Genomic DNA, 14,932 nt, shown 5'->3' with positions numbered 1-14,932 from the left:
GTGAAAACATCAAGCAATGTGTGAGAAAGCAGAGATTTTCCACGAAGCAGTTCTTGATCGTTACATGGTTAGTCAAGGACTGTGTCAACATGAATGTACAAAAGGAAAAAAAATAAAAGTTATTCTCTGGCCAGAATAAAAAACAGAAAAGAACATGAGGGACAACACCTTTAGGACGTGTAGTCTTTATCTGGAGAAATAGCTTAGTGATGGCTACACAGCCAAAACATGATGTCTTTAAATATTTTCAGCTTGTTTTAGAGCATTGCTGATTGATCTTACATTGTAGAACAAAACTGCTGATCATCACAAGTAAAAAAAAATTAAAAAACAAAGAAAACAAAGCAAAAAATGCAGAGAGCTAGGTGTCAAATATGTAGCACCAACTTAAAGTTAAATACCCTAAAATAGTTCTCAATACTGCTTACCAAAAATAATTTCAATTCACTTACTCACTTTCCATTAGTGTGTCCTTGTCCAATATACGTCACCGCATGTCCACCTCTCTATAATTTGCTTCTTTCAATCCACAGGTGCAGAGTTCTAGGTCTTCTTATACTGTTGTCGAATTAAACTCACCTTATTTCAATTCAATTAATTTTATAAAGTAAATTTCAATTTACAAACCCAGAGAACTACTCACATGTAACTATACAAGAAATAAAATAAAAAATACTAGCCAACCCACGGCGTAGAATATGCTGCGCTCTTTTAATGAGTTTTAAGCACAGGAAAAAAAATGAACATTTGAAAAATCCGTAATTTAATAAACCATCAAGAAAAGTAACATTGCAACAATGCACGCTACGAACCAACAAACAATTGTCCGTGACTGAAAACTGGAGGACCGCCGTCGCGCCTCCACCTCCCAGAGCGAGGGACGGGGCTGGACGGCGCTCGGGCGCGGAGGGCGGAACGGGGGGAGAGGGGAAGGACGCCCATTCCGCACCCTCCATCCCAGCCCCCCCGCCATTCATTGTTCCTTGCGGTTCCGGCTGCTTTTCTATATATAATCCACCAAGTCACCCGACCATGGTAGTAGCGAGGAGTGGTGTGTACAAAGGGCAGGGACATAATCAGTGCGAGCGTATGACCCGCACTTACTGTGAATTCCTTGTTTGTGGGGAACAATTGCAAGCCCCGGTCTCCATCACGAATGGGGTTCAACGGCTTACCCACGCCTGTCGGCGCCGGGTAGACACACGTTGATCCATTCAGTGTAGCGCGCGTGCAGTACCGAACATCCAAGGGCATCACAGACCTGTTAATGCTCAATCTCACGTGGCTGAAAGCCACTTGTCCCTCAAAGAACTGGAACGCCGACCGCTCGGGGGTCGTGTAACTATTTAGCAGGCGAGGGTCTCGTTCGTTTTCAGAATTAACCAGACAAATCGCTCCACCAACTAAGAACAGCCATGCACCACCACCCACAGAATCGAGAAAGAGCTATCAATCTGTCAATCCACTCCATGTCCAGGCCGGGTGAGGTTTCCCGTGTTGAGTCAAATTAAGCGAAATTTGTGTGTGGTGAGTTGTTACGTCTGGGCACATGAGCAGGCACTGTGAATGCCTTGAGAGGGTGCGTGGACGCGCGCCGGGGAATAATGAGTATCTATATACAGTAATCCCGCCTCCATCGCGGGGGTTGCGTTCCAGAGCCACCCGCGAAATAAGAAAATCCGCGAAGTAGAAACCATATGTTTATATGGTTATTTTTATATTGTTATGCTTGGGTCACAGATTTGCGCAGAAACACAGGAGGTTGTAGAGAAACAGGAACGTTATTCAAACACTGCAAACAAACATTTGTCTCTTTTTCAAAAGTTTAAACTGTGCTCCATGACAAGACAGAGATGACAGTTCCGTCTCACAATTAAAAGAATGCAAACATATTTTCCTCTTCAAAGGAGTGCGAGGCAGGAGCAGAGTCTGTCAGAAAGACAGAAGAAAGCAAACAAATCAATAGGGCTGTTTGCTTTTAAGTATGCGAAGCACAGCGGCACAAAGCTGTTGAAGGCGGCAGCTCACACCCCCTCTGTCAGGAGCAGAGAGAGAGAGAGATAGAGTTTGTTTTTCAGTCAAAAATCAATACATGCCCTTCGAGCTTTTAAGTATGCGAAGCACAGTGCACCATGTCGTTTCAGGAAGCAGCTGCACAAAAGATAGCAACGTGAAGATAATCTTTCAGCATTTTTAGACGAGCGTCCGTATCGTCTAGGTGTGCAAACAGCCCCCCTGCTCAATCCCCCTACGTCAGGATCAGAGAAAGTCAGCACAAGAGAAAGAGAAAAGTAAGCTGGGTAGCTTCTCAGCTATCTGCCAATAGCGTCCCTTGTATGAAATCAGCTGGGCAAACCAACTGAGGAAGCATGTACCAGAAATTAAAAGACTCATTGTCCGCAGAAATCCGCGAACCAGCAAAAAATCCGCGATATATATTTAAATACGCTTACATATAAAATCCGCGATGGAGTGAAGCCACGAAAGACAAAGCGCGATATAGCGAGGGATTACTGTATTGTCACAAACTCGACACAGAGTCATATAAAGGTTTGGGGCAGCCACCGTGTAATTGTTTTCTTGGCTGCAAAAGTTGCTTTCCAATGAAATAGTGCACTGATGTGCATATAACCGAGTCCAAGACGGAACTGAGGGAATAGGGAAAAAGTGCAGGCTTTTAAAGGGGAAGACAGGAAGTGAGGTCATAGGGATCGAGCTCATGTTCTTCAGCCATTGGTTCGAGCCCGGACATGACATCACAGGGGCCAGAGCAGGCAAGGTTTCCTTCCATAGGCTCAGTCCCGGAAGTGATGTCAAGACAGCCAGGTGGAATCTCCCGTGAATGGTCTATAGCAGTGGTCCCCAACCTTTTTGACAGCAAGGACCACTTTATTAGATGCAAATTTTTCCACGGACCGGTCGGGGGGGGGGGGGGGGCAGTATACACAATTTATATAACATTTCTATTATTATTAAAGTTATTAAGCAGTTCGCATACGTTTGCAATCTGAGATTTTTCTTCTTTTTTTGCATATAACAAAGACATATGCTTTACATTTGCCAATCCAACAGATTGCACATCACAAACATTAACACTGCTATCTTTTTTTCGTGTCTGCCGTTTCTATAGGAGGGTGACAATGAGATAAATTCCAATGGATGTTTTTCAAATGTTGACAAGCAATAAGCAAAAGGAATCAATGAAAACCACAGACAACAAAAACAGCAAAAAAAAAAAAAAAAACAGTACGAGGAAAGTTCGAAGAAAGAGATTTTTTTACAATGTTTCTGTTTGGGGATCGTTGTGCAAATGTGCACAACTGAGCTGCGACCACAGATCTAACTGCTCTGTGGATGATTCGTTCAAGCATTTCAAGGTCACTTCGTTGTAATGAAAGCATCTGTTGAATGTACTTCGTAGTAACGTGATTTCTATAGACTCGTGTCATATGGGGAAACTGTCGGGACCATAAAAATACTTTGTTGTAATAGTCTCTCACCTCGGTCTCTCTCCTCTCTGCACAGCTGCAAAGCCCCGCCCACCAAGCGTTCTGAAAAGTCTGAGTGAGTCGCCGTTGCCGGCAGTTCTCTCGCGGCCCGGCTATCAGATGGCTGAGGACCGGTAGTGGGCCGCGGACCGGGGGTTGGGGACCCCTGGTCTACAGGAAAGGGAGAGAAAGAGTCGGTGCACACTGCCACATCCCGGCATGCCTCAGAACTGCCCTTACTCAAGCCCTTTAGCTGCCTCCCATATGCACGTGCGTGACAATATCTTCTTAGATATAGAAAGCGTCTGATCCGGTGTTGCGGTGAATGCTGGTAACAGTCAGGCAGGCGAGCGGGCGGGCGGGCAAGGCGTTCTCGTCCCATGCTCTTAGAGTTGGTGGGCGTGTCTCTGTATCGGTTTGAGTTGTTGGGCGGTGCTCTGTCGTTTGTATCCCATGGTCAGACGACTTGGTGGATTATATATAGAAATGCAGCCGAAACCGAAAAGAATAATGAAAAGTCAACGTGGCTCAGTGGTGCATATGTACTGTGGCAGAGACGAAAGCGAGTTGGTGAGTTGTTGCGTCCGGGCACATGAGCAGGCACTGTGAATGCTAAAGGCGTTCTCGTCCAATGCTCTTAGAGTTGGCAGGCGTGGCTTTGTGAGTTGTTGTCGTATCCCATGGTCTTAGAGTTGGTGGGCATGCTCTGTGATTTTGCGGGCGTGGCTATGTCGTGCGTATCCTATGGTTGTCTTGCTTGCGTATCCCATGGCTGTCTTGCTTGCCCTGTCGGCTTAGTGAATTATATATATATATATATATATATATATATATATATATATATATATATATATATATATATATATGTTATACCACACAAAAAACAGTAGTGAATCATATTCTATAAATGTATTGATTACAAATAATCAATAAAGCTATGTATTTTTTTAAATAGGTTCATAAAGTGTTAAATCATTTTGCAGGAAAAATATCAAGCCTGAAGATTATCCAGTTTGGGGACAGAAGGGTTGCACTGCTGTACCTTTGGCCTCAGACTGTGACCTCCTGAATAATTTAAAACTGAACCTGATGCCACTCGGATGAAAATGATCACTGCCAAATCACACCTCATGGTCTCCTCCTAGAAATGCACAACTTGCTGCTTGCAGGTAAAGAGTGAGTAGCAGACCCTATTGGAGGAGGTCAACTACCTCGTGGTTTTACTCACAAGAGGCACTAGAGATGATTGTGAGATTCACCCACAAATCAGTGCAGTGACCAATGTTTTATGCTTGTCTTCCAGACCATGTCGATAAAGTTGAAGCTAAATCCTTGGAGGAAACCATCACTTTACCAATCAATCTACATTCCCATTCTCACCTCTTGCCATAAATACAAGCCACCAAAATTAGAGTTCTGTGCAGGGTGCTGGTATCACATCACATCTGCAACACAGTAGGAAACTAGGCAATATGGAGGGACCCTAGATTACCGCTGCTGTTTCTCCAGGTCAGTAGGAGCCAGTTGAAGTGGTTTGAGCATGTAGTTAGCAAGCGCCATGAGAACCTCCCAAAGGTGGTCTATTGGCTAGAACCCACTGAGAAAAGACAGAGAGGCAGGCCCAAGTCATACTTGTCTGGGAATCCCAGTTGTTGGAGATATGGTGGCCTGGTCAGCTCAGCTGATCAGTACAATGATTCTTAAAGCATGTAAATACTGGTAAAAAGTCAAAAACCATTAATATATTTAAGTAAGATTCACTTGAAACTGAGATGTGAAAAGCAAAATCGTACTGTCTCAGAAAGAGACAGAGAGAATTTTAATGAAAAGGATCAGGTGATGAGATGTAGTCAAAAATTGATGAAGATTCAATCAAACTGATCTGTTGTCAAGTTCAACAAGTTGATCAAAATCAAAGACCTAAACACTAAAAGAAACTTTGATAACCAGGAAATGTTTGTTACATAGGAAACACACAGAAACAGTGTAATCTGTAATCTCAGATACCCCATAAATATACATGCTGTCCTTTATACCATCTCTTCAATAATGTCACGCATCACACACTCCTCAAGCATTCTGTGAAGATTGCTATAGCAACTGATGATGCTAACCTTTCAATATGGTGGTGCACATCATTAAACAAAACAGCATTGCGGCATGATGGTAAAATTATTGAACTTTTTTGGGAACCCTTCTTGATGAAATAAAATCCAGAATTTAAGTCTTTGCATAATACAGCTCCTAAAATTGATATATAATTTGTTTATAATACTTCAGGAAATCTCATAAAAAATTAATCAAAAAATGCCAATTATAACAATTTTCAAGTCTACACAGATTTCATCTGACTAATGATCATCGAGTGGGTTTGAGAATGTTATGTTACAGAAAAAGAAAAAAATAATTTAACTCTACTCTGACTCTGCCATTCTGAGGATACTGTATCCATCAATGGGTACAAGACAAAAACTGATACTATGAGGTGGGTAGTAGTCTAATGCGCATTACAATCTCCAGGCAATAAGGAAACTGGACTTGTGATTGTAACAAATGCAGGAAAAATCTAAGTGTGGACTTGAGTTTCATGTCAAATGCTGCAGACCAGAGATCCAGTATGGTACAATACTGTGCTGATCTAACAACAGGGCATAATATAAAATAATATCCTGCAGAATAAACTGAAGCATACTTAAAAGAATTTTACAAATTAATATATCAGTATATTTGTTCTATTTTGTAATTCACTTTTAACCAGTAACACACTTTTAAATGTTATCATAGACAATTTTCCCATAGATATTTAGGAAATTGTTCCAAATTTACTAATCTTGACCGCTCAATAACAATCTAAGTCAGCAAATCTGAATGTTAAAGTTTATTTATTTTTTAACAATTTTGAAACAGACATGCTGACACGCACAAACAGAGCAACACTTTCAGTTCAGTATTGTTGATGACAAATTTTGCACAGCCTCAGCTTGATGGCCATGACTTTAGCACCCTCTTGTGTTGTTTCTGGTGTACTATCAATCAACTTTGCAAGACGAACAGCCATTCTATTAAATCACAGGTGTGTAAGGCAGCACTGAGGTCTAGAGGTTACTGCTACTGGCAGATCAATTCCCAGGCAGAGCCCTTGTGTGGAATGTGAAATTATTCTAAGCATTTCCTATCATATTAAGTGGATCGGTTGAGTTAGTGTGGGTGCATGTGGTGCCATGCCAAGGCTTGTTCCTGTGTGACAATGCTGAGGTACAGCAGTTTTCATCTTACTGTAATCCAGTACTAGCGAAAGTGAGTTCAGAAAATGAAATGACAAATGCATAAGTAGATATAGTAGCATATCGTTACTTAATCCTTTGTTATTTATGCATTCAAGTTTTTCTTAGTAGATATTTAAAAAATGAACAATAAAACATTGAAACAATCTGAAATATATTTTATATTGGTATTGCTCAAGGAAGAGTGAATGGTAATGTTAATTTGTGTCGGAGCAATACATTTTTATTTATTTTAACAGATGATCTCTTTCTCCGATAAAGAAAAGACTTTCCTTCTTTTGAGCGGCTCTGGTGTAGCACATCTAATCATTTCCAAGTAAAAGACCTTCTCTTTATGATTTTGAAGCCATTGCCACAGATATTTGATGCTGCAGTCACAGTTCCATGGATTATTGCTTAAATCAAGACCCAGGCCTTCACTTTCTCCAAGTCTCTCCAACTTATCAAAGAGTCCCTGTGGGATGGAAGTCAGGCCATTGTCACTGAGATCAAGAGAAACGAGGGACTTTAAGTTTTGTAAGAGATCATAGGGAACTTTTTTCAGCAAATTTTCCTGAAGAAAGAGATGCGTGAGATTACCCATTTTATTAAATATCTGAGCCTCCATGGTGCTAAGCTTGTTGTTGTTGAGATGCAGCCTCTCTAATTGAGGGACAAACTGTAGCAAACCATTTGGGATCTTTTCCATTTTATTGTTGGAAAGGTCAATGATCTTTAGATTGTGCATATCTTTTAACAGAGTCAGTGGCAAAGATTCTAGATGATTGTCAGATAAGTCCAACCAAGTCAAGTTGTTTAGATTATGGAACAACGAGCTGTTTACTTTCAATAGTTGATTGCCTTTGAGGACCAGATTTTCTAGAGCTGAGCAGCAAAACACATCTTGAGGAAGATCACGGAGCTGGTTGCCTGTAAGATCAAGACTCTGAAGTAAAGGGAGATCTTTCAGAAAGCCAGATGGCAAAAAACGGATCTTATTCCCAGATAGATGGAGTTCCTTTAGTTCGGGCATCCTCTCGAGGTGGTGTGACATAATGTTGCTCAGATTTGTAAACTCAATGGACAGTGAAATTGTGTTAGTGGGTATGTCTGTGGGAAATTCTTCTATGGGCAAAGAACTACAAACCACAGCTGTGGAATTGGCATTTAAATGGCAAGTGCAGTTATGGGGACAGGCAAAGGATGTGGAGCAGCACCAAGCTGCAAAGACAACAGCCATCTTCCAGAAGATCTTCTTCATATTTTTTTTCTACCTGAATTAAAAGTAACATAATAGGATTACAAACAATATTCCACACATCAGTAAAAATATTTTGTCAAGTATATGGCAGAATAACATCTAGCAAGAAGCAATTACTTTTGCTACCAAAAAAAAGGGATTAGTCAATGAAATATTCCTTCAGCTTCTTTGTAAGACTTCTGCTTTAAAAGCCTTTATTCTGACCTGATTCTTTCAAGGGTGATGACCTTATGGTTTATATTACTATTTGCTACAGTGGTATTCACATACAAACAAACAAGAGGTTCATGACCTGGATGTTTATGACAGTATGATCTAAAAGAAAAAGCAGAGATATGTCCAGAGGTCACATCCTAGGCAGATGGTGTTTCATGCTTTTATGTAGGTTTCAATTTTAATGTCATTAAGTCATTACTCAAAATTATCAAATACAAGTAAACATCATGTTTTATGGAAAAAAAGGTACAATGTAAGAGGTACAATGCTTAAATATAACATATTCACATAAAACCAGTGATGCAAAGGAAAAACCTTCATTTCGTTATTCAGTCTGGATCAATTTGAATCCTTTTAAAATGAGGACTTACGCAAAATACTGTACTGAAACCCTAAAATATGTACAATAATCCAGACAGTTAGTGAAGAACAAACAAGTTAGTATATTTAATTGAAATCAGTTTAGTACGTAAGATAACAAAACTTATACAAAGCCATCATGTTTGAAGCCGGCACATACATTTGGGGTGTCTGATGCCCTGTCACATGCTGCTCAAGCCACATAGAACATAAGTTCAAAATGTATTGGACCAAATCCAGTCAGACATCAATAGAAACCCTCATGAAGTGGCACAAATGATACTGTATGTATAATTACCACTACTTTAAGAAATGTTTAATAACCACTTAAAGTTTTAAAAACTTGTTATTTCCTGTTTATAGGATGTGCACCTGTACAGAGGCCTGCAGTTTACTGCATCTAAGGCAGCCTTTGCTGTAGACTTTAAACCAGTAACTGACAATGGATAGACTCAGATGAAGTGAATAACTACTGGTCATGTTTGGCACTGTACTTTTTCTTTCATTCAGAAAATGGATACCTCAACAAAGCAGCTTCATATCACTGAGTCACATCAGCAGCTTGTAACTCTGTGCTAGCTAGCAAGGTCTTTCAACTGTCTTCTGATACTCTCAAAATATGTGGATATGTATTACAGTATGTAATGATCTGCAAATGTTTTTAGAATCTTTCAAAATCACCACGTTATACAAAGTTACAGTTCTAAAAAACAAAATAAGACATAAATTCTTGCTTGAGTTCACACTTTCTCTGTGATAATAAGTGTACGGAGCAGAGAAGATCAGCAGTATTCAGAGCTTTACTGTTACCTATGTATTTAAGAAACTTTAAACTCTTATAAATAACCTCCTTATGAAATAACTTATTATCTTTCACATGCAATACAGTATGTACTTTATTTCTATTTAGTGTTGTTATATTACATTGCTAACTTTGCACTATTATATATTCTTAATTTTTGTTTTATGTTGTTGAGCCATGTCAGTCTGTAGGATAGTATTTTGTGGGCTCTACCATGAGAAAGTTCTTTGTACCCAGAGATTTCTTAGCAAAAGGGGGACGAAGCTCCCAGTTAGACCACTCACTGGTTTATTATATTATTAACTAGCTGTGCCCCATGGCTCCGCCCATGTAGAAATGAAACAGGACAGCGAAGAGGGCCCTGCCTGGATCCCTACTCCTGAGGTCACGCTTCCTCCTCCTCTTGGCCCGCAGCCTCTGTCTCGGATTAGCACGAATATATCACTCCTGCAAGCGAACTATGAGTCTTAGTGCGATGAGAGAAGTCACAAAATCAACTAGAATGTTCAAGCAAATTCCAGAAAAAAACCCAATCTAAATCCGTTAAGTAGTTCTCTAATTCGCTACCTAAGCAGAGGTAAGGAATGCCCCAAGGATGGCATGTGAAAAGGGCACCATACCCCACTCTGCCCGCTGCGTGTCTCTCGGATTCGCGGAAGTAACTCGGTACCGCAAGCAAACTATGATACATAACACAGTGAGAGAAGTCGCAAAATCAATCAGAATGTTCAAGCAAAACATAGAAAAAAACCTGATCTAAATCCGTTAAGTAGTTCTCTCTTGAAAAGCACACAGACATACAGACAGACAGACAAATGTTGGATGTTATATATACAGTATAGAGATTTGTTGATCTCTTCAAACCACAGATATTTGAATTGGACCCTCCTTAAGGTTCCAGCCACCAGACTACTACACAACAACACCTGAAGAAGAGCACCTCAGCGAACAAAGTGACACAGTGAGTGTATGCATCCTGACTACTACAGCAATATTCACCCTGCCATCATTCAGTGGGGTTCTCCAAACAGGCTTAAAAAGTCTTTATTACAAGCTAATTATAAGATTATTTATGTCAGGATTGATTTTTGTTGTCATTGTGATAATTTTATTGCCTTTGAGACAGTACTGTAAGCAGAATGACCCATCCACAGTGTTTTTCCTAGCATTGAACCGGGTCCATTTGAAAAGCTAACACTCCCTGCTGGATTGGATTATTCTGTCTAGTTAATAAACTCACTTGATACACTAACTGGTACCATCTTGTTAGTAAAATGTATAGTAAGTTTATACAGTACACTTTTTAAAGAAGCCAATGAGCAGACTGGTAGTGATATTGTTGATTACTGTCCTCATTCCAAGACCTTTATTGGTGGACTCATTTTCAGTCCTATAAGGCAATGAACACAAACAACAACTATTAGAACATTAGAACAATCTAGTTGAGAACAAGTCATTGAGCCTAACAAATCTCGCCAGTCCTATCCTCTTAATTCTTCCCAAACAACATCAAGTCTAGTTTTGAGGGTTCCTAAAGTTCTACTGTCTACCAGAAGACAGTAAAACCCTTGTAGGAAACAAATAGAATAAATCTTGGGAAAGGCAATTCAGAAAGAGACTACCTTCCAGGTAGGTTGGTGTGCAATGGGTGTCAAGAAATGAGGCGACACGCAAAACAGAACACAAATATTCCTCTGCACAGAACAGGTTGTCATTGCCACCTCAGAAATACAATATAACAGTACAAACTACTTTTTTCTTGCACAGCACTTCTCACCAAGAGCAGGCTCTGAGCACCACGGCAACTCTTAAGGCAAAATGTAATAATAGATTAAACCACTTACTGAATACAGAACTATGACATATGAGGATACAGATTTGTTCAAGTACATCAAAAAGAAAGTAGAAACTAATTAACATAAATGACAACAATAAAATATCTGTCCATCAGCTAATTGTAGAACCACAGCCAGATTGCAGAAAACAAAATAAACAATCTCATGGTTCCATTATTTGACCATCAATTATGTGGTCTGTTAGGCTTTTTCTCTGAATTGACTGTCGTAATCTTCTTTATTTATTTATCTGGTTTGTACAACGCTATATACTGTATAACCAGCCGTTCTTTCTTATATTCTGAAAGTGCCTTGAGCATGGGAAGGGTGCTATATAAATAAAATGTATTATTATTATTATTATTATCTGCATGTTATTATTATAAAGACAAGATGTTATCAACTTGCAAATAAAAGGTGTTTGAACTAATTAATCACACATGAAGGTGCAGCTCTCCTAAGCGATATCAAGATAGCATGGGGTTAGAAAGAGAACTGCAGTTTACATATGAGCAGCAGATCAGCGCAATGGGGCGAATGACAAGGACCACAATGTGGCGTTCAGTTTCTATACAGCACAGAGAGCTGAGTGCTGCAAATAGCAAAGACAGAGCAGAACTCTGCTGATCTGAAACTGTCGCTTAGCGGCATAACGTGTGAGAAAGTGTTGGAGTTACAGTCTTAAGAGCTGTTTTACCTTCTGTGCATCATCTGAATAAAACTAAAATGTTTAAATAATAATAATAATAATAATACATTTTATTTATATAGTGCCTTTCCCATGCTCAAGGCACTTCACAGAGTTTAAGATAGAACGGCAGGGTATGCAGTATATAGCATTGTACGAACCAGATAAATAAATAAAAAAGATTACGACAGTAAAATCAGAGAAAAAAGCCTAACAGACAACATAATTGATGGTCTCGCACACACACAGGTTACACGAGCATCCTGACATAGAGGTAAACTGAGAGAAGGGTAATAAAGTCAAGTAGAACTAAAATGTATACTAGCTGTGTAAGCACATGCTGTAAAAAGCACAGGGTCCTAGAAACTGTTGAAATCGTCAGAAAAAAAACTGAAATGCAGAGTCAGCAGATTAGTTTTGCGGACGTGCTCGTCCCTCTTGTCTACCAGCGGCTAAGCGAGTTTCTCTCTCTTCAGAGGTTTCGTTTTGCCGATGTGCTCGCCTAGCTTGTGTATTAGCGGCTAAGCGAGTTTTTTCTTCGACTTGTTAACTTCGGGCCGCCTTGCTGGCTCTTTGAGCTTCATGCTGTAGCATCGCACTTCCAGGCCGGACAGACAGACACACACACTTCCATGCGTAGACGTTTATAAATAAGATAAGTGTGCCCTATTTTTAAATACATTGCACTGTAAGGTGCTGTTTAAACCCAGGTATTTAATGTAGTCTACTAGAACGTGATTACATTCTATTATCATTGTTACAAAAATATTTAATAAACAAAAATGTTTTAACTGAGTCTTTGATGAAGTAACCAGAAAATTTAAAATGCTCCAAACTTTCCTCTCATTTAACTAAATCACTGAAAGCACCAGAATGTTATGCCTGTCATACATTTTCTAACATGTTAAACATATTTTTGTATACAGGGCTTTAAGTTTTTGTTATAAATATCATCAGTACGTTCACTATTTAACAAAAGTCAAGCGCACTTATTAATGAGTTAAACAAAAATATTTTTCATTGCTTTGTGCAAGGTGGATGTAAATAACTTGGATTGAGAGGTTTTAATTGAATTATGCTTTGTCATTTATCCTGCTATTGATGAACTGTGGTTGTGTTGATTTGTTTTTGCTTGTTTCAAGTTAAAGCTTCAATTCAATCAGTAAAATAAAACCTTTTTTTGTTCCATTTGACATTATAATTAGGGTAAAGGCGTTGGAAAACATTTTCTCTGGATTGATGATTGCAGTTTACTAGCTGAAGATCTGCTCATCTGTGCATTTCATATTTAAAGATTAAATGGAACACAATGGCTGGCAAAGAGAATAATTATATAAAATATTGTAGCAATAACACACCGATGAGTATCTGGCATTCTGTAGTAATATTGTTGTGTTATACTATATTTACAATCACATTTGTCAGATTTTATTAAAAACATGATTAAAACTTGATCTGTAAATATCATAAAGCCATTTAAAATTGTATGACCAGACCATATATTAAACAAAACACAAGCACAACAGTTTAGATACTGTACATGTTTCTTACCTTCTTTTGCTGTCTGTCTTGTTTTTTCTTTGGGTTCAGTCAATGGATTACACAGTTTTAGCACATTCTTTTTAGAGATTGCACAAGTCATATTTGCACAAATCCTCCCCCTCGATGGTTACAACACTCTTCTTGGAACTCACACTACAGCTACTTAACAAAACCTTTATTTGTTTTAACTCTAATGCCAGTAAAATTTCAACATTTCTGGATAAATTTACTTTGTGATTTAAAATGCAATGGAAAAATAATTGTAAATAAGTAGCTAAATAAATTATGCAATTAATCATTAATGGTATTACTAATTTGAAAAAATATAAAATATCGGTCTGTCTTCCATTTTAGGATAAGAGAAATTTGAGAGGGAAAAAAAAATTGAGATTCATACCTGAGATGGAGGTAATTATTATTATTATAGACAGAGGTTGGGCGCGTGTGCTAATAACGCGTTGCTGCTCCCACCATACAACAAACCACCTGGATTGGGACCCAAGTGCAGCAGGTGACACCTCAGCACCCCACTCTAATTTGCTATCTCTCACTACTTCACTACCTAATAGCTAATGTGTGGTGAGTGTACTGGAACAAGAATGGCTGCCATCACATCACCCGTCGGTGTTTGAAGTGCTTCCTCACTGTCTACGTAAAGCACTTTCATTATTGAGAAAGGTTGGGAGCATGCACTGATAGCGTGTTAAAACTGCTATACAAATGTAATTAATACTAATTATTATTAACTACGGCCAGTTGAAAAGAGAAGAGATAAAACAACAAAAAAACTCCTATCAGCATTATCTATAAGCTTCAGAGGTGCCACAGTCAGTTATAACAGACAGCATCAATGACAAAGCCAGACACAGTCACAGTCCTGGAGACCTCGACTGGCTAGTCACCCACACTGTCCTTGAATTTCTATAGTAGAGTCTGTGCTGGGCCATCTAATCTGATGACTGAATTTTTGTATCCATTGCTCCTAGTGAGACCAGTGTCATTCTGTGGGCAGGAGAACAGCTTGGAAGCAGGACAGTGGCACCAAGTGCCACACACAGCAGGACACTGAGAAGAGAAACAGAATGACAGAGGAGGCTTAGTAACAGTCCATAATTACTGGAATGCTTATGGCTAACAAACAGAGATGCAGTATGCACAGCTAATCAGCAGCTCCAATTAAGGCAGGGTGGCGAACTCCAAGCCTGGAGGGCCGCAGTGGCTTCAGGTTTTCATTCTAACCCTTTTCCTAATCAGTGGCCAGTTTTCACTGCTAATTAACTGTTAGAAGAGTTCAGCCCTCTGAATTGATTCCTTTCTTCATTAAATGACAGCCCAGCAGAAATGAGTTGTGAAACGAGCTAACTGATGACCAGCTAAACCGGGGCTTCAAACTCCAACCAATTTCACTCCAATCACTTTCTTAATGTGAAGCCATTTCTTGCTGTTAATTAAACCTGTAATTTAATTCCATGGCTTG

General features: G+C 39.4%; 2 protein-coding genes across 4 annotated transcripts in view; one reads left to right on the top strand and one right to left on the bottom strand.

Moving 5' to 3' along the window:
* c3h2orf50 (chromosome 3 C2orf50 homolog) overlaps positions 1 to 14,932 on the top strand; it is a 56,475-nt gene that overhangs the window by 27,553 nt on the left and 13,990 nt on the right. The gene's annotated exons all lie outside the window — the stretch shown is intronic.
* LOC114648057 (leucine-rich alpha-2-glycoprotein-like) lies at positions 6,352 to 13,613 on the bottom strand. Of its 2 annotated transcripts, XM_028796856.1 has the most exons (3): positions 13,465 to 13,524; positions 10,689 to 10,780; positions 6,352 to 8,025 (listed from the first exon to the last, which is right to left on the bottom strand). In XM_028796856.1, exon 3 carries the CDS (start codon positions 8,010 to 8,012, stop codon positions 7,005 to 7,007), a length of 1,008 nt encoding a protein of 335 aa, XP_028652689.1. In that variant the 5' UTR covers positions 8,013 to 8,025; positions 10,689 to 10,780; positions 13,465 to 13,524; the 3' UTR covers positions 6,352 to 7,004. The 2 variants fall into 2 exon arrangements, with proteins under 2 accessions (XP_028652689.1, XP_028652687.1); XM_028796854.1 differs by lacking the exon at positions 10,689 to 10,780 and having other exon boundaries at positions 13,465 to 13,613.

Source organism: Erpetoichthys calabaricus, chromosome 3, assembly GCF_900747795.2.
Source record: "Erpetoichthys calabaricus chromosome 3, fErpCal1.3, whole genome shotgun sequence".
In the NCBI taxonomy this organism is placed as follows: domain Eukaryota; kingdom Metazoa; phylum Chordata; class Cladistia; order Polypteriformes; family Polypteridae; genus Erpetoichthys; species Erpetoichthys calabaricus.
The sequence above is the reverse complement of the archived record's forward strand: the minus strand, read 5'-3'. Positions and strand labels throughout refer to the sequence as shown.

What these genes read in the sequence shown, in the direction of transcription:
- LOC114648057 (XM_028796854.1), bottom strand. Translation starts at nt 8,012, where the DNA reads ATGAAGAAGATCTTCTGGAAGATGGCTGTTGTCTTTGCAGCTTGGTGC.